This window comes from Salvelinus namaycush, chromosome 22 (assembly GCF_016432855.1).
Source record: "Salvelinus namaycush isolate Seneca chromosome 22, SaNama_1.0, whole genome shotgun sequence".
Lineage (NCBI taxonomy): Eukaryota > Metazoa > Chordata > Actinopteri > Salmoniformes > Salmonidae > Salvelinus > Salvelinus namaycush.
Window position 1 is genome coordinate 27698801 of NC_052328.1, and position 24186 is coordinate 27722986.

The 24186-nt window shown below is 42.8% G+C and overlaps 1 protein-coding gene across 1 annotated transcript; it reads left to right on the plus strand.

Annotated features, from left to right (window-relative positions):
• Window positions 1-933: 933 nt before the first annotated feature.
• On the plus strand, window positions 934-23050 carry slc29a1a (solute carrier family 29 member 1a). Its single transcript, XM_038960660.1, has 13 exons — window positions 934-1034; window positions 13118-13198; window positions 13328-13409; window positions 14672-14853; window positions 16129-16268; window positions 16766-16900; window positions 17046-17143; window positions 17619-17703; window positions 17923-18008; window positions 18120-18228; window positions 18464-18549; window positions 21426-21625; window positions 21893-23050. Exons 2-13 carry the CDS (start codon window positions 13170-13172, stop codon window positions 22002-22004), a joined length of 1344 nt encoding a protein of 447 aa, XP_038816588.1. The 5' UTR covers window positions 934-1034; window positions 13118-13169; the 3' UTR covers window positions 22005-23050.
• The last annotated feature ends 1136 nt before the right edge of the window (window positions 23051-24186 follow it).

Consider the following 24186-nt stretch of genomic DNA (forward strand, 5'->3'; position numbering starts at 1 on the left):
CAGTTTTGACACACTGATTTGGACACAAACAAGACACACTGATTTGGCATATCTAAGGCTCTGGTCTGTCCAAGAAGTGAGGATAAACGGTAGACATGTTCTCTGCTATCCACTTTGTTTTAATTATAATTTTGGGTATAGAAGAGGACATAGCTACGGGAAGATGTTTGGGGGTGGGGGTGATTTTTCAGGGGGTGCTGCAGCACCATCAGCACCCATACTTCCTGCAGCTATAGGTGAGAGTCACGTTTATTTTTTTCAAGCATTCAGGCAGGGTTTAGGTCAAATATATTTAGCTGAAGGGAGGGCCATCCGTTTTCATTTCAGTCAGATTTTCTCCATGTAACCCTTATTATAAATAACGTTCACTCCCTTATTTTATTGTGTTACGATTTCATATATAATTTTTTGCTTTTTTCTTACTTTTTAACTCTGCATTGTTGGGAAGGGCTCATAAGTAAGCATTTTACGGTAAAGTGAAATAAATACCTGTTGTAGAATATATGTTGTATTCAGTGAATGTTATTTGAAAAGTAATGAATTAGCTAAATCAATGCTTTGGTGATAGATAGTATCTTTAGGTTATGATCACCAAACAGTTAGTGATATTTCTCAGTCATATTGGTCAAGGGGAGAGTCCTATAAATCAGTGATGGGGCGCATTCAGCAGAACACGACGCTTTGGAAAGTTCAGATATAAACGTGTTATGTAAATATAGAGACACGTAGAACAAGGAATCATGTCGTCTCTATTCGTGGTATTTATATCTGCAAAGTTCAACAACGTATGGCATCTGAACGTGGCCCTGCTGGGGTACATTCATTACGCCAAGTATGTTGCAAAACGTTTCGTCTGTTGAAAAACGTGGTGCAACAGAAACGGTCAACGGTTTCCGTTACAAGATGTAATGAATACACCCCTGCTTTCAGTCACTTCACGAGCTGGGGGATATACATGCGACTCCTCACTATTTCGTAAATTCGGAATCTATTCTGGACAGCGTTTGAGGACAGACTACTCTTCTCACGCTAAGGTACAGTTGCCTTAGAAAATATAATTTAACTTTTTGTTGAAAACTACTTGTACATTCATAGATCAATTGTAGAACATTTTACAAATGAGTAAATTATTGCAGTAACTTGTATCGACAATTTATGGTTGCGCATTTTGTTTACGAATGAGTAACGTTAGCTAATTTCTTTGAGATGTCGCAATTGTTAGCTAAAGGTTATTCTCATATCTACACTGTCATTTTGTTTGGTTTTTCATAACATGTTCCCCGCCTTGGTGCTGACAAACACCGATGGTTTGTTTTAGAAAACTCTGTTGTCCTAATTTGTGAATACATTTAGCGCCAACTTTGAAGCGCGCAAAGTAGTGCGGCAAAAACAAGGCAAGGGGACTGTAGGGTTGCGTGTCTGGCTAAACACCCATCTGTTTGTTAACGTTAGGTCGCTGTCCAATTCTTGTGATCGGACGACCTAGCTAGCAATGTGTGAATGTTGCATTAATGTTTTTTCTTCTTTCTGAGTAAGCACGTTCGCTCGTATGAGTTGGCTAGCTCGCGCTGTCAGTTAACAATGCCGAAACGTGTCATGTCTTTGATATAGTTGTGTACTCGCATGACCAAATATTACTTTCAATGTTTCCCAGAAGACTTGGTTGGCTATACTATAGCCTGCTATATCCAAGTCATAGAAGAATGGTTAGCCCAGCGTTACCTCGCTCGTCTTGGTGCGTGCTGTCGTTCACATGTGTCAGTGCTATTTTTGGTCATCCTCCTTGTATGCCACGAGAATGGCTTCTTTGTCTAACATGAACAGCTGATGAACTGCAGCTAACTGAGCTAGTTACTACCATACATTAGTGGTTACTACTAGCTAGAACACATACAGCAACCGTGTTCACTCCTGTGTGGAATGAGGGGCATGCCACGCAGTTACATTGTATTTAAACATTTACTGTTTCTAGTTGCTAATGTCCATCTTCAGAGAGTTTGAGTAGCATTGTTAAATTGGTCTTTTTTTGTGGCGTGAAATAGTTGGTGGCAAAAAGGGAGGGTCATTGAGAACAATGCCTTTGTGGACCAGCTAGTCTCTTTTTGGCAGCAGCTTTTGTTTTCAGTTCTTTCCTTTGGTCAGATAGGAGGACATCTGCTTTGATTTGGCGACACAGTGCACTCACTGCTCATCTGCTGGTCCGTGCCTCCCACTGTTCAGAGGCAACTGTCACCAACCCTTGAAGTGTATAGTAAACTAATATGTTTAATATGTTGGTAGTTTAGGTAATATACAAAGTATGGTTGGGCAAAAATTGTATTACGGGTGGTGAAAATCTCACCCCTGCCAGAACCCACCCCCCTTCTAATTTCCTTAATTTTGTGGCTAGAGTCAAATACTTTGTGGCACACATCAAAGTCAAATACTTTCTATAGAACAAACTATACGTCAGGATAGGCAACCAAAACTAATAATTAATGTACAGTTGAAGTCGGAAGTTTACATACACTTAGGTTGGAGTCATTAAAACTTGTTTTTCAACCACTCCACAAATGTCTTGTTAACAAACTATCGTTTTGGCAAGTCGGTTAGGACATCTACTTTGTGCATGACACAAGTCATTTTTCCAACAATTGTTTACAGACAGATTATTTCACTTATAATTCACTGTATCACAATTCCAGTGGGTCAGAAGTTTACATACACTAAGTTGACTATGCCTTTAAACAGCTTGGAAAATTCCCAAAAATGATTTCATGGCTTTAGAAGCTTCTGATAGGTGAATTGACATTATTTTGGTAAATTGGAGGTGTACCTATTTCAAGGACTACCTTCAAACTTAGTGCCTCTTTGCTTGACATCAAGGGAAAATCAAAAGAAATCAGCCAAGACCTCTTGGTCTGGTTCATCCTTGGGAGCAATTTCCAAATGCCCATCTGTACAAACAATAGTACACAAGTATTAACACCATGGGACCACGCAGCCGTCATAACGCTCAGGAAGGAGACGCGTTCTGTCTCCTAGAGATTAACGTACTTTGGTGTGAAAAGTGCAAATCAATCCCAGAACAACAGCAAAGGACCTTGTGAAGATGCTGGAAGAAACGGGTACAAAAGTATCTACACTGCTCAAAAAAATAAAGGGAACACTTAAACAACACAATGTAACTCCAAGTCAATCACACTTCTGTGAAATCAAACTGTCCACTTAGGAAGCAACACTGATTGACAATAAATTTCACATGCTGTTGTGCAAATGGAATAGACAAAAGGTGGAAATTATAGGCAATTAGCAAGACACCCCCAATAAAGGAATGGTTCTGCAGGTGGTGACCACAGACCACTTCTCAGTTCCTATGCTTCCTGGCTGATGTTTTGGTCACTTTTGAATGCTGGCGGTGCTTTCACTCTAGTGGTAGCATGAGACGGAGTCTACAACCCACACAAGTGGCTCAGATAGTGCAGTTCATCCAGGATGGCACATCAATGCGAGCTGTGGCAAAAAGGTTTGCTGTGTCTGTCAGCGTAGTGTCCAGAGCATGGAGGCGCTACCAGGACACAGGCCAGTACATCAGGAGACGTGGAGGAGGCCGTAGGAGGGCAACAACTCAGCAGCAGGACCGCTACCTCCGCCTTTGTGCAAGGAGGTGCACTGCCAGAGCCCTGCAAAATGACCTCCAGCAGGCCACAAATGTGCATGTGTCAGCATATGGTCTCACAAGGGGTCTGAGGATCTCATCTCGGTACCTAATGGCAGTCAGGCTACCTCTGGCGAGCACATGGAGGGCTGTGCGGCCCCCCAAAGAAATGCCACCCCACACCATGACTGACCCACCGCCAAACCGGTCATGCTGGAGGATGTTGCAGGCAGCAGAACGTTCTCCACGGCGTCTCCAGACTCTGTCACGTCTGTCACATGTGCTCATGTGCTCAGTGTGAACCTGCTTTCATCTGTGAAGAGCACAGGGCGCCAGTGGCGAATTTGCCAATCTTGGTGTTCTCTGGCAAATGCCAAACGTCCTGCACGGTGTTGGGCTGTAAGCACAACCCCCACATGTGGACGTCGGGCCCTCATACCACCCTCATGGAGTCTGTTTCTGACCGTTTGAGCAGACACATGCACATTTGTGGCCTGCTGGAGGTCATTTTGCAGGGCTCTGGCAGTGCTCCACCTGCTCCTCCTTGCACAAAGGTGGAGGTAGCGGTCCTGCTGCTGGGTTGTTGCCCTCCTACGGCCTCCTCCACGTCTCCTGATGTACTGGCCTGTCTCCTGGTAGCGCCTCCATGCTCTGGACACTACGCTGACAGACACAGCAAACCTTCTTGCCACAGCTCGCATTGATGTGCCATCCTGGATGAGCTGCACTACCTGAGCCACTTGTGTGGGTTGTAGACTCCGTCTCATGCTACCACTAGAGTGAAAGCACCGCCAGCATTCAAAAGTGACCAAAACATCAGCCAGGAAGCATAGGAACTGAGAAGTGGTCTGTGGTCACCACCTGCAGAACCACTCCTTAATTGGGGGTGTCTTGCTAATTGCCTATAATTTCCACCTTTTGTCTATTCCATTTGCACAACAGCATGTGAAATTTATTGTCAATCAGTGTTGCTTCCTAAGTGGACAGTTTGATTTCACAGAAGTGTGATTGACTTGGAGTTACATTGTGTTGTTTAAGTGTTCCCTTTATTTTTTTGAGCAGTGTATATACAGTTGAAGTCAGAAGTTTACATACACCTTAGCCAAATACATTTAAACTCAGTTTTTCACAATTCCTGACATTTAATCCTAGTAAAAATGTAATGTCTTAGGTCAGTTAGGATCACCACTTTATTTTAAGAATAAGAAATGTCAGAATAGTAGAGAGAGTGATTTATTTCAGCTTTTATTTATTTCATCACATTTCCAATGGGGGGCCGCACAGCCCTCCATGTGCTCGCCAGAGGTAGCCTGACTGCCATTAGGTACCGAGATGAGATCCTCAGACCCCTTGTGAGACCATATGCTGGTGCGGTTGGCCCTGGGTTCCTCCTAATGCAAGACAATGCTAGACCTCATGTGGCTGGAGTGTGTCAGCAGTTCCTGCAAGAGGAAGGCATTGATGCTATGGACTGGCCCGCCCGTTCCCCAGACCTGAATCCAATTGAGCACATCTGGGACATCATGTCTCGCTCCATCCACCAACGCCACGTTGCACCACAGACTGTCCAGGAGTTGGCGGATGCTTTAGTCCAGGTCTGGGAGGAGATCCCTCAGGAGACCATCCGCCACCTCATCAGGAGCATGCCCAGGCGTTGTAGGGAGGTCATACAGGCACGTGGAGGCCACACACACTACTGAGCCTCATTTTGACTTGTTTTAAGGACATTACATCAAAGTTGGATCAGCCTGTAGTGTGGTTTTCCACTTTAATTTTGAGTGTGACTCCAAATCCAGACCTCCATGGGTTGATAAATTGCATTGATAATTTTTGTGTGAGTTTGTTGTCAGCACATTCAACTATGTAAAGAAAAAAGTATTTAATAAGAATATTTCATTCATTCAGATCTAGGATGTGTTATTTTAGTGTTCCCTTTATTTTTTTGAGCAGTATATATATATATATATATATATAAAACTGTTTATTTTTTATTTTTATAAATCGGCCGATTAATCTGTATCGGCTGTTTTTGTCCTCCAATAATCGGTATCGGCGTTGAAAAAATCATAATCGGTCGACCTCTAGTTGAAACCCCCTCGGACGATTACGTCGGCAGACCAGTCGCGATGGATTGGCGGGGCTCTGTGTCGGCAGTAAAAGGATCCAGGCCAATTGGCAAAATATGTATTGTAGCCCAAGAATTGGCTGAATGAATTCTTTGGCTAGCCGGGAGATGGGCCTAGCTCCAGGCTAGCTCCAGGCTAACTGGTGCTTGCTTCAGGACAGAGACGTTAGCCAGGACTAGCCACTCGGATAGCAGCTAGCTAGCTGCGATGATCCTGCGTAAAGGTTCAGAGCTTGCGTTAGGAATCCGGGGAGATGTGGTAGAGAAAAAGCAGTCCGATATGCTTTGGCTTGATATCGCGCTGTGCAGACTGGCAGGAATTGACCGGGCTGAGGCTGGCTGATGTTATGTTAGGTTGAAGCACCTTTTGGCAGCGATTACAGTCTTGAGTATGACGCTACAAGCTTGGCACGCCTGTTTTTTGAGAGTTTCTCCTATTCTTCTCTACAGATCCTCTCAAGCTCTCAGGTTGGATGGGGAGCGTGGCTGCACAGCTATTTTCAGCTCTCCAGAGATGTTCGATCGAGTTCATGTCCAAGCTCTGGCTGGTTCACTCAAGGACCTTCAGAGACTTGTCCTTTAGCCACTCCTGCGTTGTCTTGGCTGTGTGCTTAGGGTCGTTGTCCTGTTGGAATGTGAACCTTCACCCCAGTCTAAGGCCTTGAGCGCTCTAGAGCAGGTTTTCATTCAGTATCTCTCTCTACTTTGCTCCGTTCATCTTTCCCTCGATCCTGACTAGTCTCCCAGTCCCTGCCGCTGAAAAACATCCCACAGCATGATGCTGCCACCACCATGCTTCACCTTGGGGATGGTGCCTGGTTTTCTCCAGATGTGACGCTTGTCATTCAGGCCAAAGAGTTCAATCTTGGTTATATCAGATCAGAGAATCTGGTTTCTCATGGTCAGAGTCGTTTAGATGCCTTTTTACTGAGTGGTTTCCGTCTGGCCACTCTACCATAAAGGCCTGAATGGTGTAGTGCTGCAGAGATAGTTGTCATTCTGGAAGGTTCTCCCATCTCCACAGAGAAACTCTGGAGCTCTGTCAAAGTGACCATCGGGTTCTTTGTCATCTCCCTGACCAAGGCCCTTCTCCCCCGATTGCTCAGTTTGGCCGGGCGGCCAGCTCTAGGAAGAGTCTTGGTGGCTCCATCATTTTAAGAATGATGGAGGCCACTGTGTTCTTGGGGCCCTTCAATGCTGCAGAAATGTTTTGGTACCCTTACCCAGATCTGTGCCTCGATACAATCCTGTCTCAGACCTCTAAAGACAATTACTTCAACCTCATGGCTTGGTTTTTGCTCTGACATGCACTGTCCGATCAATTTAATTTACCACAGGTGGACTCCAAGTTGTGGAAACATCTCAAGGATGATCAATGGAAACAGGATGACCTGAACTAAATTTTGAGTCGCATAGCAAAGGGTCTGAATACTTATGTAAATAAGGTATTGATGTTTATTTTGATTTTTTTGCGAACATTTCTAAAAACCTATTTTCTCTTTGTCATTATGGAGTATTGTGTGTAGATTGAGGATATTTATTTCATCGATTTTAGAATAAGGCTGTAACGTAACAAAATTTAAAAAAAGTTAAGGGGTCTGAATACTTTCCGAATGCATTGTACACACCAACTTTTATGTATTCCCTCTTTCTAACTCTTTCTCATAAGATTCCTATGATTTTCTTTGTTCTCTCAGCCAATGGCCAAAGACTTGGGTTCATCTCCATGCCTTTGTCTGTCAAAGCCTCTAACACAACCAACTGTGTTACCTAGGCCTCCTGTGCTGAGCTAATGCTATTCTAGCCATGTGGAACTGATGGACTGAATATGAATTTGGCCCAGGCTTTAATTTCCAAGTACCCCATTCGAAGTAGGAGAGAAACTAGCAATGGGGAGCTTACAGAGAACTCTGCATTAATAGGATTTTTTTGTTCACACCTAGGAGTCCTAGCCAACTGTCATCATAAATGGGCGCTATGGTGGGATGTGTGGTGCTGCTGTGTAGACAGGTAGACTGGATTTGTGTTGGTTGCCTGAGAAACCCACAGACACACCATCCTCCTATTACAGGCCCAGCAGTGGCTGTTATAAACCAACCCCAGCCCACAGGCTATTCATGGAGCCCACAGCATTGTTTTTGACATGATAATCCACCCGTGTCTGATTCAAGAACCAGATCCCTGGAAATTGTGGAGGAAATAGCTTTTGGATGATGAATCTGAGAGGGAGCCCTTGGTCGTTAAACATGATCATAAAGGATTGAAGTACGTGTGTGTGTGTGTGTGTTGGTCAGCAGGTAGTGCGCTCTCCTGTCCTCGAGGTTGGGCAATGGGGTGAAGGCAAGGGGAGCTCTGATATTTCCACCAGATTTAGCTCCTGCTAAGTGCTTGCAAACTGCCCACATTAAACCAGAGGGATGAATTACAACATGTAAAAAAAACATTGTGATACTGTTGATACATCTATACTGTTGACTACCCGATAACAAGTTGCAAGTCTGTTTTTATCCAATGCATGGGGGGACTGCTTACTATTCTTTGTGACAAGTTATTTATCTGCTGCTACTTTGCTCTCCTAGTGATATTCTGGAACGTTTAGCTAATTTTGAATGGGACAACTTCTCTTGCGAGTACTATTGATTTCTCCCTTAATCTCCATTGAAGTTATCCAACAGTCGAACAGTGATAAGGACTAGTGCTATATAAACTCCTGGGAAATGGTGAAGCGAGCGGTTCTTTTCACCTTGTCATGTGACCCATACACTGTCTGGGAATGAAGGCTTAGTTGTGATTGGCTTATGAGAGTTTTACAACTTGATGTAAGAGTATTACATTGCAGCCAACTTCCACTGCAATAGTGGTACTTAGAGTCAGTTTTTTTATTTTGAGTAGCACCGATGAAGTGTCATTGGCTCAGGACAATGTGGGATTTTGTGTTGTGGCTCTGAGTTGGTCAGACAGGGGGACAGACTTCAGTCCAGAGGGGCACGCCAGCCAGCTGGCACTGTTTGATGACACGTTCAACGGAGTGAGGCAGAATGAACTGGAGCTTGGTACCTCCAATTGGATTCCTTCTTCAACCATGTGACACACAGTCTCAGTAATTCCATTGGCTGTGTTGTTCTTATTAGTTTGTGCTGGATTTCAACGATTAGCCTGTCACAGGGGCCAAGAGATTGAAATCCTATCCACATATGTAGACCTTTCACTATGGACCGACCTGTCCTCAAATGCCATTCAATTCCAGAGACAAAGGGGACAATATTTATGTTAGAGTCCAATGCAACAATTGCAGAACTGTAAGTTTATCCTCTATTTTTAGTTACCATTGCCTTTAAAAATGTAATGGCATAGTAGCTACAGCTATAAATACTATGGGGGAACTTAATAATGACAGCTTTTAATGTGCTGCTGGGCTCCTAATCAGAGCTTCAGATAACCTAACCCAATCAAAGTCGCCATGCCTTCCGCTACTAACTTGTTCCTTGCGTGTCAGATTATTCAGTCAGTCCTTCCGCTGATCAAGTTTTCCAATGAAACACACTATTGAGAGATAATTAGCTCGTCAAATCCAGTTTGTAGGGTTGGGCGGTATAGGCGAATATATTGATAAGTCACCTTGTCCCAAAGAGATTTACATGGTTATCAAAACGTCACACCAGGGTAAGCCTACACGAAACACAGCCCTTATTTTAAGTGTTTCTAAAATCCCCTATGGGAAAAAAGGATTGGAACCGTTTCCCTGTTTGACCTCTAGGTTTTATGGGTATTATGACTCATACTGTGGTACTCTATGGAGACGCCCTTTCTATTAATTCTTATTTCTATGCTGGTTTCCTCTGGACAAACAAAAAACGGATGTCCTTGTTTTTGAAAGAAAATTTAAAAAAATTGTCCATTTAAAATGACATCAAATTGATCAACATTAATGTTGTAAATGACTACTGTAGCTGGAAACGGCTTTTTAACTTTAAAAAAAATGGAATATCTACATAGGCGTACAGAGGCCCATTATCAGCAACCATCACTCCTGTGTTCCAATGGCACGTTGTGTTAGCTAATCCAAGGTTTTTAATTTTAAAAGGCTAGTGATGGTTGCTGATAATGTGCCTATGTAGATATTCCATAAAAAATCTGCTGTTTCCAGCCACAATAGTCATTTACAACATTAACGATGTCTACACTGTATTTCTGATCAATTTTATGTTATTTTAATGGACAAAAAAGTAGCTTTTCTTTCAAAAACAAGGACATTTCTAAGTGACCCCAAACTTTTGACCGGTAGTGTGTGTGTGTGTATGTGTATATATATATATATTACAAATCCATACTTGGAGTCAAGTATTGATATATCGTCCAGAAATTATATTGCGATATGTAACTGTATCGATTCAGCGTGGAACAATGAGCTGCATTCAATACTCCTAACCCATGGCACTGTGCATTCCCATGACCATGATGGTGACTCCACTATCTAAATTGGACACGCACATTTCCATCTAAAAAGGCTTACGTAGTCTATTCCTTTATGGCATCCACAACACATCATGCCTATGCTTATGAGACACATTGTGAGATAAACCTGTTGTTTGGGCTGCTGGGATGCTTGGAGTTCTGCACAGACATCTGTGTGTACAGTGAACTCTGGCTATTTGTTTTAGAGGGTCTCAGAAAGCCTGCTGTGTTTCAGAAAGGCGTCACAGAAGTATCTGTCTGTGTGTAGATGTCTTCCATCAGAGTGGTAGAATAGTTGCTATGGGATGTGTGGGGCCAGTGAGCATATTGTGATAGGAAGGACTAATGGCAGACTTTTGTATGTTCTTTTTAGACCACTTCTTAACCAAGGCTTCCTCCCATGTATAAAATGAAATGTTCAGCTGCCAGTCTATCCTTTCAGTAAATCAACTCTTGGATTTAGGCTACTCCTGCGCTACTCTAAGTAAGTGTAAATAAAAAAAAAAGCTGAAGAAAATAGTGCTGATATAGTAGACTCTGTGTCTGGCTTGGATGATACATTTTGACTTGTGCATATTTGGCTAGAATGTTTTGATTTGTTGAGAGGACACATTATCGTGCTTAATAAGATTTTGAAGGTTGTCTTGTGGCTTTATTTGTTACTATGGAATGCTGAAACTGGATAGGCTAGACTTTGGTTTGGTTTAATGGTAGGAGTTATAACCGCTCGTATTTCTATTGTTGCTTACACATGCTGCATCTTTTTTTAAATTTAACAAACTATTTTCCTGGTAAACAAGAACTTGGTTTGTATCTTTCGGTTACAAATGTAGTAGGTAGGAATTGTTGTTTGTCTGAAATGTAATGTTGGTTACATGCTCATCTGTATATTTGGTCAGAATAAGAAAGTAGCCTAATTAGGGCTGTGACGTTACCAGTATCGCAATATGTTTTTCCCACAGCAAAAAAATGTAAACACGAAGCGGCCCAAACTCTTCGGTCCTTTCAAAACCTGCTGTATGTAAAATATTGTGAGATATACAGTACCAGTCAAAAGTTTGGACACAGCTACTCATTCAAGGGTTTTTCTTTATTTTTACTATTTTCTACATTGTAGAATAATAGTGAAGACAGCAAAACTATGAAATAACACATATGGATCATGTAGTAACCAAATAAATGTTAAACAAAATATATTTGAGATTCTTCAAAGTAGCCTCCCTTTGTCTTGATGACATCTTTGCACACTCTTGACATTCTCTCAACCAGCTTCACCTGGAATGCTTCTCCAACAGTCTTGAAGGAGTTCCCACATATGCTGAGCACTTGTTGGCTGCTTTTCCTTCACTCTGCGGTCCAACTCATCCAAAACCATCTCAATTGGGTTGAGGTCGGGTGATTGTGGAGACCAGGTCATCTGATGCAGTACTCATCACTCTCCTTGGTTAAATAGCCCTTACACAGCCTGGAGGTGTGTTAGGTCATTTTCCTGTTGAAAAAGAAATGATAGTCCCACTATGCGCAAACCAGATCAGATTGCGTATCGCTGCAGAATGCTGAGATCATCCGTTCACCTACTCTGCGTCTCATAAAGACACGGAGGTTGGAACCAGAAATCGCACATTTCCACCGGTCTAATGTCCATTGCTTGTTTTTTTTGGCCCAAGCAAGTCTCTTCTTCTTGTTGCTGTCCTTTAGTAGTGGTTTCTTTGCAGCAATTCGACCATGAAGGCCTGATTCCCGCAGTCTCCTCTGAACAGTTGATGTGTCTGTTTTTGAATTTATTTTTATTTAACCTTTATTTAACTAGGCAAGTCAGTTAAGAACAAATGTGTGTATGTGATAAAACGCACATCACGACATAAAGAGAGACCTAAGACAACAACATAGCAAGACAACAACATAGCAAGGCAGCAACACACGACAGCACAGCATGGTAGCAACACAACATGGCAGCAGCACAAAACATGGTACAAACATTATTGGTCACAGACAACAGCACAAAGGGCAAGAAGATAGAGCCAACAATACATCACGCAAAGCAGCCACAACTGTTACTTAAACTATGTGAAGCATTCATTTGGGCTGCAATTTATGAGGCTGGTAACTGTAATGAACTCATCCTCTGCAGCATAGGTAACTCTCTTCCTTTCCTGTGGCGGTCCTCATGAGAGCCAGTTTTATCATAGCGCTTGATGGGTTTTGCGACTGCACTTGAAGAAACATTAAAAGTTCTTCACATTTTCTGGATTGACTGACATTCATGTCTTAAAGTAATGATGGACTGTCGTTTCTCTTTGCTTATTTGAGCTGTTCTTGCCATAATATGGACTTAGCCCTATTTGGTAAAAAAACATCTTCTGTATACTACCCCTTCCTTGTCACAACACAACTGATTGGCTCAAACGCATTAAGAAGGAAAGAAATTCCACAAATTAACTTAACAAGGCACACCTGTTAATTGAAATGCATTCCAGGTGACTACCTCATGAAGCTGGTTGAGGGGATGCCAAGAGTGTGCAAAGCTGTCATCAAGACAAAGGGTGGCTCCCTTTTGAAGAATCTCAAATATAAAATATATTTTGATTTAACACTTTATTGGTTACTACATAATTCCATATGTGTTATTTCATAGTTGTGATGTCTTCACTATTATTCAACAACCCTACCTTAGACAGGTAAGCTAGCTAGACAGGACATTGTTTTGTTACTGGCAGGATGGTGAACTTGTGGACTGAATTTCAGTTGGAGATGTAATGTACAATGTTGGATAATTTGTTAATCTTTTTGGGATAATTGGCAAAAAACTGCATGTTGAATTCATTCTCCTGAACTTTCTCTTGTATATTGTTACTTTATGAAGACTAGCCTGATTTATTTCTGAAAATGTCTGTTTTCAGAACCCGTGACACATTTTGACTTAAGAGCTGGTTCCTGCAGTGCTTCAGGACAATGACGGCCATCAATGCTCCACAGGACAAGTGAGTGCAGTGACTTTGCATTTTCTGCTTCTGCCTGCAATCATTTAATGCTATATGGATATATTTGATGGATACAATTGGTAAAGGCTACATATTAACATTTCTGGTGTGGGAATGTGTATTTGTCAGGTATAATGCGGTGTGGATAATTTTCTTCGTCCTTGGCTTGGGAACCCTCCTGCCATGGAACTTCTTCATGACTGCAACCATGGTAACTGTTCTGTATTCTTCACAACTGCTTGATTATAATAACCATGAGAAATCAGACTTACACGGAACCCAAACCGGCTGCGCGCATGCGACATCATGCATACATTTATTTTGTCCCCCTACACCAAACGCGATCACAACACGCAGGTTAGTTAGCTAGTTAGCTTGCACTTGCTAGCTAATTTGTACTAATTTGTCCTGGGATATAAACATTAGGTTGTAATATTTTACCTGAAATGCACAAAGTCCTCCATTCCAACAATTAATCCACTCATAAAACGGTCAACCGAATCCTTTCTAGTCATCTGTCCTCCTTCCAGGCCTTTTCATCTTTGAACTTATATGGTGATTGGCATCTAAACTTTCATAGTATTACCACAACAACCGGCAACACAATTCGTATTTCAATCACCCACGTGGGTATAACCAAGATGGCACGTGGGTACCTGCTTCTATAAACCAATGAGGAGATGGGAGAGGCAGGACTTGCAGCGCGATCTGTGTCAGAAATAGGAATGACTTCTATTTTAGCCCTTGGCAACGCAGACGCTCGTTGACGCGCGTGAAATAATTGAATAACATAGATTCATACATTTATTTTTGCAACAGTTGCAGCAGTGTGGTCAGCCTATAAGAGCTGAAGTAGTAGAACAATAATATGGGCACACACTCATTTCCTATGTCTCTAAGTGGTAGTACAACTGGTCTTTGAAAATGCGACGACTCTAACAAAAGGGTAATTTTAATGCTTCTGGAGCTGCCTCGAGGGAGGATGTTTCATTGAGACCACTTTTGTCAACAGTTAGAAGCCACCTGGTTTATCAAACTTTTCGCCAGGTGTGTTGCCATGCCAATATATCCCCGCCCTCGGCAGCAGGCTAGCATTATGAAAACATTAGAGATGTAACGATTCACCGATACACATCCAAATACGCACCCCAAACTGAAACAAATGCAGCATGCATCGGTCAGAAAGTCAACTCAAATGTTACGAATCGCCAAATCACGAATTATTTTTGCTCATATTACTTTCTTTCTACTTTCCGAGACACTCTCTCCATAGTATTTCACTGACTCGTTTCACACTAAATCATATCGTTCCTGTATTGCATCAGAGCCCATATAGTTTCAAGTTTCGTATCTAGATACATATTGAATTGTCTTGAAAGGGAAAGATGCACATCCCGAGAAATCATTGACTCTCGTAAGCTTTGGTCATGAACCCCAAGTCTTTCGCTCCTCCACCCTGCTGCTTCCCTTTAGTACTTCACCAGCCGACTGAAGGACCCGGCCGTCGAAGGCTCAGTGAATCTGACGGCCAACGCCACGGTAGATGAGGCAGACACGAGGAACGTCCTGGAGTCCAAGTTCAACAATGTGATGACCCTGTGTGCCATGGTGCCCCTGCTCATCTTCACCTGCCTTAACTCCTTCATCCACCAGAGGTATAGTTAGAACTAATGGTAACTTTTCTACTGCAGGAATTGGTATTAAGGTTGCCCTATTCCCTGGGGCAATTGAACTGAGCAGTTTTTTATTTTACCTTTTATTTAACTAGACAAGTCAGTTAAGAACAAATTCTTATTTTCAATGACGGCCTAGGAACAGTGGGTTAACTGCCTTGTTCAGGGGCAGAACGACAGACCTCGTCAGCTCAGGGATTCGAACTTGCAACCTTTCAGTTACTAGTCCAATGCTCTAACCACTAGGCTACCCTGCCGCCAGTTGCACAAGTTGAGCCTGCTCTGAGGTTGCACCGTTACTCCCAATTGTTAAATCAAATTTATTTATAAAGCCCTTTTTACATCAGCAGATGTCACATAGTGCTATGCAGAGACCCAGCCTAAACCCCCAAACAGCAAGCAATACAGATGTAGAAGCACGGTGGCTAGGAGAAACTTCCTATATAGAGACAGGAACCTAGGAAGAAACCTAGAGAGGAACCAGGCTCTGAGGGGTGGCCAGTCCTCCTCTGGCTGTGCCGGGTGGAGATTATAAGAGTACATGGCCATTTTAAAGCCAGATTGTTCTTCAAGATGGTTTAAGTGGAAGATGGACAATTTATTGGCGGGCGGGCAAGTTGAGCCTGCTCTGAGAATGTATTTTACTGATAACAACCAAAATACAAAGAATTCCAGTAGTGATCTTCCTGGTTCCTCCCCTATGTGTAGGTGAAAGGCAGGCCATATACAGCACTTCTGCATGTAAATAGCTGATTAGCATAACCAATTAGCATTTTGGGGGAGGTGATGATAATCTTTGGGAAGACAAAAAATATTCCTGACTTGTCTGATGGTGAAGCACTTTTCAGACTTGAATGTCGATCCCTTTACTGTGACCTCGAGGAGACCCTGGACTCAAACTCCAAACCATACCTCATTCCTCTTAAAAGCACCTTGAATTGATACCTCACTCTTATCCTCAAACATTGCCTGTTCACATGCCCCCCTAACCTCGCTCCATACATGTTCCTCAGTTTCCCCTAAGCTACCCTGAATGGTACCTTTCATGTAAACCTAAGTTATCTCTGCCTACCTAAACCTCACTCTGTGAACCCCATCAGTTGTTTCCATAGGACATTGGTATGTGGACTTTAATTATAGTTGGATATAGAGAGATCCAGCAAGGGCTCGTCTATCAATGACCCCCACTCCTGTCTAAACAGTCCTATGAATATCTCCTTCTGTTTTTCTCCCCTTTTCCCCTCACCTGTCCCCCAGGATCCCTCAGAATTGCCGTATCGCCGGCTCCCTGTCTGTGATCCTGTTGGTGTTCCTGTTGACGGCGGTGCTGGTCAAAGTGGACATGAGCCCTCTCCCCTTCTTTTGTTTCACCATGATCAAAATTATCTGCATCAATTGTAAGTGGACCCCACCCAAACTACGAGACTCCTACCTAACATACCAAGCTCACACAGTTCAACTCACTCACCTTCACACCATCTGCTATGGAGTTGTCTTGTTTAAAGTGGGATGTTAAACAGCAGGGATACGCTCTCCTGTTGGTTTGATCCTGGCCCCCTGATGCCTGATGAGGACCAGCTTCTCTGACAGTCCAGGTTCCACTAGAGGGGAGGAGAGGGTGACCCAGTTGGAACACTTTGATGTTGACATCCACACTCTCCCTGTAAAGACTTCCTGTCTGTCTATACTAGGAAGACTGGTGAATTAAATCATGTTTATTATGTGAAACAACCCCTGTGGTGATCTCATTGGTTTTGCTTTATTTTTCTTGTGTTGCTGATATAAACCTCTTGCCCTCCTTTGCGTTTACATGTATTACTCCCTCCTATATCCAACATCTGCAATCACTCATTCCCTCTCTACTTTGACTTAATTACATTTTTTCTCTCCCCAGCGTTTGGGGCAGTGCTGCAGGGCAGTTTGTTTGGCCTGGCTGGGATGCTGCCGGCCTCCTACACTGCACCTATCATGAGTGGACAGGGCCTCGCCGGGACCTTCGCTGCCTTCTCTATGATCTGTGCCCTGGCCAGTACGTCTGACACACACTCAAAACACACACATCACTGCTCTCAACACTTTCCATACCACTCCCACTCCCACCAGGTCCATATCCCAGGATGAGAATAGTAAGCACTTCCAGGTCATAACCCTGTATTCTCTCTGTGTGTGTTTAGGTGGCTCGGCCCTACAGGACAGTGCCTTTGGCTACTTCATCACAGCGTGCGTGGTCGTCTTCCTGGCCATCCTGTCCTACTTCGCTCTGCCCAGAATGGTGAGACCTCAACTAACACTATTGACCCCTACTAGTGTGTTCTGCCTAATGGAATGCTCTGACCTCAAAATGCTAGTTCACTCTGTCAGACAAGTTGTTATTGGCTCAACAATGTTATCTGAGGGAAGCATTTAGTAGTGTGTAGCATTGTATAGCCTCCCTGGTCTGTATCCATAATGTGTCCTTACATGCAGCTATAAAAAGAGATGCAGTAACCTGATAATAGTATGTTGGGGTGTTAACCCCCATGTCCTGGCTAAATTCCCAATCTGGCCCTCATACCGTCATGGACACCTGATCCCCAGCTTCCACTTGGCTTCATTCATCCCCTCTCCTCCCCTCTGTAACTCATCACCAGGTCGTGGCTGTAAAAGCGAATAGTTCTCAGTCAACTTAGCTGGTAAAGTAAGGGTAAGTAAAACATGTAGGTTGGCAAAGGTGCTGATTTTTGTTAATTTCTCTCCCAACCTCGCAGGACTTTTTCCAGTACTACCTGGAAAGTAATGGATCCAGGCCAGCCGGCGGAGATGAAGAGAACAAGATGGACCTTTTGAAAAAAGGTGCAGATGGAATGTAACGTTGAGAAATGTTTCTCATTTGCTGTCTAGTAGTGTACTCTGACTCTGCCCAGGGGTCACTGGGTTTATACTACAATACATAATTTGCTTGTTTATCTATGCTCTTTGACCTAATTCTCAGTGCTTTTCTTCCAAGTTGTGCATTTCTCTTGCATCTCTATCTGTGTAAAGCTAACAGCAAAAGGGGATGTTGTGTGACAGACAGCCCAGCACAGAAGAGGCCGGTGGTCAGTCTGACAGAGGAGGAAACCAGGTCCACCATATCTGTGTTTGCCATCTTTAAACGGGTAAGGTAGCGGCACAAAGATGATATAAACAAAGTAGTCCTCCCAAGTGAGGGAATTGGTGGTAGGGCCTAAAACCCACCACCGATGTCCTGATGTTGTGGTCTCCTGTAGATCTGGGTAATGGCCCTTTCTGTGTGCTTCGTGTTCACCATCACCATCGGAACATTCCCTGCAGTCACAGTTGACGTCAGGTCCACTGTGGCCGATGGGGGAGCCTGGGGTGAGTCTCTTAAGGGAAAGTCTTTATTGACTGTGTTTTGCTGTATTAATGGCTTGTGAAAAGCCAGAGACCAGCATACTGGCTCATAGCAATAATCCTCTCAAAACTGGCAAGAACAATGCCGAACATCTGCCTTTGCGATTTTGCTGTAATGGGTTCCAGTATTGATTTAAGAGCCTGTGAGAACTATAGTCTTATTCGCCATGCGGCTGCTGCTGTTCCTTTGTCTCCACAGATAAATACTTCATCCCTGTGTCGTGTTTCCTGCTCTTCAACGTGATGGACTGGGCAGGCAGAAGTCTGACGGCCGTGTGTATGTGGGTGAGTCTGAAGCCCTGAGCATTTTGCACTAACACTGGCTCAAACCGACAAAGGTTTGTTGGTGTAGATTCCCACCTAACATCTGTGCTCCCCTGAAATGGTTTCCCCTGGCCTGAGCAATTGTTCCCCTTGGCCGACTTCTTTGCCGTTTCACTGGATGTGGAGTTGATCAGAATGTCTTGGCGTCTCATCACTCTGAAAGGGGAGACAATTAGACTGACGACTCCCATGACAACAGTATCATACATGATGACACAACAAATTAATTTCTGGCTTTTGTTTAAAAATACCATCTCAAATGTGTTAAATCTAAATATTTAGCCCAAATCTGATCTGGATTACTGCCTGATGATGTCATAATGTCATGGGGTTGTAACCCTCTCCACAGTTGAAAACATATTGCCGAGACATCAATCGTTCTGAATTCTCTGGAAAATCTGGAGCAGAACACTTTGATGTGTAGGCCAGTGGTTTGTATTGGAAAAAAGCCCTTGTGTTTTTAGGATGAAGAGGTTGTGTGACTGCTGAAAGAAGTGTGTTTAGAGGGGTAGGTGAGGAGTGGCTCATGGTGACACTGAAGACCCCCTATTGATTTGGACTAGTTTCCTGTTGTAAATAGATCACATGACTGGGGCTGTAACAGCTCCCAGTTCTGGAGTGTGCGATTCACTGGCTGAGAAGTTGCCATAGAGATATACAAGTAACTGTCAAAATAAAGGAAACACTGACATAGTGTCTTAATAGGGCGTTGGGCCACCACGAGCCAGAACAGCTTCAATGCGCCTTGTTATAGGTTCTACAAGTGTCTGGAACTCTCTTCCACAATAAATTCCATAATTTGGTGTTTTGTTGATGGTGGTGGAAAACGCTGTCTCAGGCGCCGCTCCAGATTTTCCCATAAGTGTCCAATTGGATTGCGATCTGGTGAGTGACACACACACACACACTTTAAATGCCCTATGCTTCTTTGAGACCCCTCTTTTGACGTCACCGAGATCTCTTCTAGCCATGGTAGCCAAAATAATGGAGAACTGGGCATTTTTATACATAATGTTAATTGCTTAATTAACTCAGGAACCATACCTGTGTGGAAGCACCTGCTTTCAATATACATTGAACAAAAATATAAATGCAACATGTTGGTCCCATGTTTCATGAGCTGAAATAAAAGATCCCCAAAATTGTTCACGTTATTTTATGGACAGTCATGCTACGGACAACGAACACAATTGCATTTTATCGATGGCAATTTGAATGCACTGAAATACCTTGACGAGAACCTTGAGGCCCATTTTTTTGGGGGGGGGGGGGGGGGGGGGTCTGTGATCAACAGATTCATATCTGTATTCCCAGTCATGTGAAATCCATAGATTAGGGCCTAATGAATTTCCTCTCATGAACTGTAACTCAGTAAAATCTTTGAAATTGTTGTGTTATATTTTTGTTCAGCATACTTTGTATCCCTCATTTACTCAAGTGTTTCCTTTATTTTGGCACTTACCCGTAGATGGTGTTATATTTCATTCTGTGGGTTTCTATTTAATTCTACCTCAGCTCCCCCCCTTCCACCTCAATCCTATGATTACTGTATAATATAATGATAGGCTGAGTACACAGAGCACTGTTACCTTACAGAATATGATTACTGTATAATATAATGATAGGCTGAGTACACAGAGCACTGTTACCTTACAGTACATTCAGTTGGATAGAGGTTCATTCCTTAAATTCTGATTAAGTGTACATTTGCATTGCGATCCATTTCTATTAAAGGAAATTGCTTTAATTCACTACAAGTTGGCTACCCTCATAAAGTCCGCAGAAAACGTGGACGGAATCACAGAATCCCGACATTAAAATGAACAAAAACTTTTTTTATTTTATTGAACTCAGTAGGAAATCAAATAAATGTATTGAACTTATTCGAAAATGTATTAATTTGCCCAAGTTAATAATAAGATATTAACAAAATGCATCAGTAATTCGTATTTTCCTGCAACTTTCTGAACCGGCACAGGAATACCCGTCTGTGTGTGCGCAGTGCGCGCTTATGTCTATACTTTGTCGCGCCGTTAGTGATGGTGCTAATGATAACCTTTATTCTGGTAGAGATGGAAAGGCTTTCCCAAAAACCTGAATTAAATGTTAACTACACAGTAGCCTATGCCTGCCTGGCAGAGTATCATGATTATTTACGTCAATCAAGTAAGTGGCTTTGTTTTGCAAACTCTGCAATCACATGAGCGCTACAGAAACATTGCTAACCAAACAGTCTCTTGCTGGGGCAGGGTTGAGTTAAAGGGTAACTAAACCCCAAAATGACTTTCTTACATTTCTTCCAGACCTCAAAATTTGTCTCCTGATATGGTTGTGGACCTGGATTTTTTTTTATTAAAGAAGTGTGATTTTGAGAGCAAGAAACTTGGAAAAACAAAATTGAATTTTGGGGTGGAAAACTAAACAACAACAATGTTTTAATTGATTTCCTAGGGCCTTACCAATTGAAAGAATCAAATCCAATGCCATTAAGCTTGGCCAGGGGTGGTATAGTTTAATTATTTCACTGAGAAAATGTTTAGGTATCTCGTTATACAGCACTGCATTTTATTAGCTTAGCTCCGTGGTGAAGCGTATAGTAGGCCCTATATTATGTAACTGATTTTATTTGCTAGTTGAGAAGATCAGATGATTTCTCTTGTTTTCTCTGAATTATGTTACTCATGGTTTCATTTGAAAGTCATTGCAGAATTTTGTGAGTTCACTGGCTCCTTGTCTAAGCTCTTTATTGGAATGTGTGTGGGTTAATATATGAAATATGATGGAGTGGATCTGTATTATAATGTTGACGTGTACTGAGTCCTCTTTTGTCCCTTCAGCCCGGTAAGGACAGCATCATCCTGCCAGTCATGGTGGGTCTCCGTGTGGTCTTCGTGCCTCTCTTCATGCTGTGTAACGTCCAGCCCAGGAACTACCTGCCCGTGCCGTTCGCCCACGACGCCTGGTACATCCTCTTCATGATCTTCTTCTCCTTCAGCAACGGCTACCTGGCCAGCCTCTGCATGTGCTTCGGACCAAAGTAAGGCCATCGCCAGTGGCAAATACGGCATAGTTCTCAACCCCCTGGTTCCTCAAATTGAAAGCTGACAGTAATTGTAGTCAGTTCTCAAGCGGTACGCCATAGAAGGGAACCATAGCTTGCCGGTTCCTGCAAACACATGTTGAGAAACACTGTACTACCACAGGCTACTCACGACAAAGACATTGCACTGTTTCATCAAGGTGTGTACAGTCCTATTTTCTCCTCCTAGTCATGTTGTTTTGTCCCTCCTGTGTTTCCATACAGGAAAGTGGCACAACACGAAGCGGAGACAGCCGGCGCCATCATGGCCTTCTTCCTGTCTCTGGGTTTGGCTCTGGGAGCAGCCCTGTCCTTCGTCTTCAGAATCATTATCTAGACCCGAAACACCCCCTTCTAACCAACCTGCCGTGGAGGAGGTGATGAACTTTTCTCTGTTAATTGTTTTGTTCTTCTCACACGGGAGCAACGCTAGAACACTCGGAAGCAGCCAGCCTGTCTGTGCTTCCCCTCCTGCCACTGACTGATGTTACGCTTTCATTATGAAAGAATGCAAAGTTCATCTAGTTCAGCTGCCTATGTTACTGCTCTCATATCTTGTTCTAGTTGCCAATATCTATAATGTCTCTCATCCTCCAAGAACCATGGTGGAAAACAGGAGCTCTCCACTCAAGGGATTATTTCAGTTTATTGATCAAAATGCCGCTATGAGCCATTTATATGGATTGTGAAACTACCCGACTTATGTCTTGGTGTGTGTTATCATTGAATTGTATGGGCATTCTAGTTTAGAATGTTTTAAATCTCAATGGAGTTTTACCAGCCTACGTCAGTGTGTAAATGCTCATTGTGGTATAGCCTTGCCATGACATGTAAAGGAATTTGAAAAGCTTTACCACAGTGACATGTAGCTATTAATTACATGTGTTGTGCCAACGAACGGTGAGGGTAGGAGTTTGTAAACTCACCTCATTTGTTCTGCCAGTTTGTGCCATTTTTGCGAGTTTTATCATCAAAACATTTTGTACCAGATCTAGTTTTGAGTGCCATATTTTAAAACCGGATTGGCACAAGTTAAGTTCGCCTGGTTCGTATCAATCAGGTTTTTATGAAGAAAAAATAAATGCAACGTGCCGAGGGCTTTAAAGTACGACTAAATATTTTGCTGTGCAAACTTTTTAATTAGGGAGCACCAGGGAAACAAACATCTGTGTGTGTGTTCATAATTGTAATAAGGCTTTGCTGTACCGTTGTTTCCCAAGCGCATAATCGTTAGCGTCATGCTTGCACCATTACTACAGCGAAAACTGCTAGTTTCTAGCCCAAACAGTTCGAAAGATCTTTGACCCATATTACTGGTGGAAAGTTTTATCTTCCTGTAAAGGATTGGGGGGCTGCATTTTACATTCATAAACTGCTCTAAAACTCTTTGTGGGCCGTGTACCATTTGTTTTACATTTTGTTCAGTTATGGTTGTTACCTCATTAGCCAGCTAGCCAACAACCTGGTAACTTTACCAGTATAGCCAAACATTTGGGGGCATCGAAAGGATAGCTTTTTCAGGAGTTCAATGATCATAGCAAAGAATGAATGGCCGATCTCTTACACCTCATCACAAACTTGACGTTTCTAAAGAGACTGTGTACAATTTAATGTAATTCATCTCAATAGGAAAATGGTGCTTTTACATACTGTAGAAGCCTCTTTCCACAAATGACTTTTACATTTCAATGAACAGATGTATTTATAGGGTTACATACTGGGCACTAGGTAGCCTAGCTGTTTAGATCGTTCGGCCAAAACCAAACGGTTGCTAGTTCGAGTCCCTGAGACTATAAGTGAAATCTGTCTGTGCCCTTAAAGGAGCAATTATGGTTAAGTGCCTTGCTTAAGTCACTCTGGATAAGAGCTTCTGCTAAATTAAAGGTCAATGTGCTTCAGACTTGGCAAGAATTCATATTGGCTAGATCTCAAATTATATATAGAAATGTTCTGGTGCACCTAACTTTCAGTTGGGAGCACCAGTGCTACTGATGAATGTTATTTTAGAGCCCTGAATGTGCCTTTTAAAGTTGCAATTGCCTTATTTTTATTACCTATTCTCCAATATGCATCCTATTAAGTCATTTGCATCCGAACAGCACAATGTGTCTTCTCATCCTATTTGGAATGAAATTGCAACAAGTGTTTGACTTCTTTTTAAGCTTTGTTATATAAAATTGTCCAGTCTGAATTTGTATACAAAATAACCTTGTAGAGCAGTTGTATTTTGGGGCTCCCGAGTGGCACAGCACCTCAGTGTTAGAGGTGTCACTACAGACCGTGGTTCAATTCCAGGCTGTAACAACCGGCTGTGATTGGGAGTCCCATAGGGCGGCGCACAATTGACCCAGCGTCGTCCGGGTTTGGCCGTCATTGTAAATAATTTATTCTTAACCGACTTGCCTAGTTAAATAAAAATGAATACATTTTAAATGGCAGAGTAGTTGTGGTCTGATAAGAGCTGACTTTGCCCTTTGCAGCAGCAGCAACTGACTATCTTAATCATCTCCGCTCCGTTA

Bases quoted from the DNA above. Each gene is read 5' to 3' on its own strand.
- slc29a1a (XM_038960660.1), top strand. From the start codon at position 13,170: ATGACGGCCATCAATGCTCCACAGGACAA. The intron at 13,410-14,671 runs GTAACTGTTCTG...GCTTCCCTTTAG, and splicing joins TCTTCATGACTGCAACCATG to TACTTCACCAGCCGACTGAA. The intron at 21,626-21,892 runs GTAAGGCCATCG...GTTTCCATACAG, and splicing joins TGCATGTGCTTCGGACCAAA to GAAAGTGGCACAACACGAAG.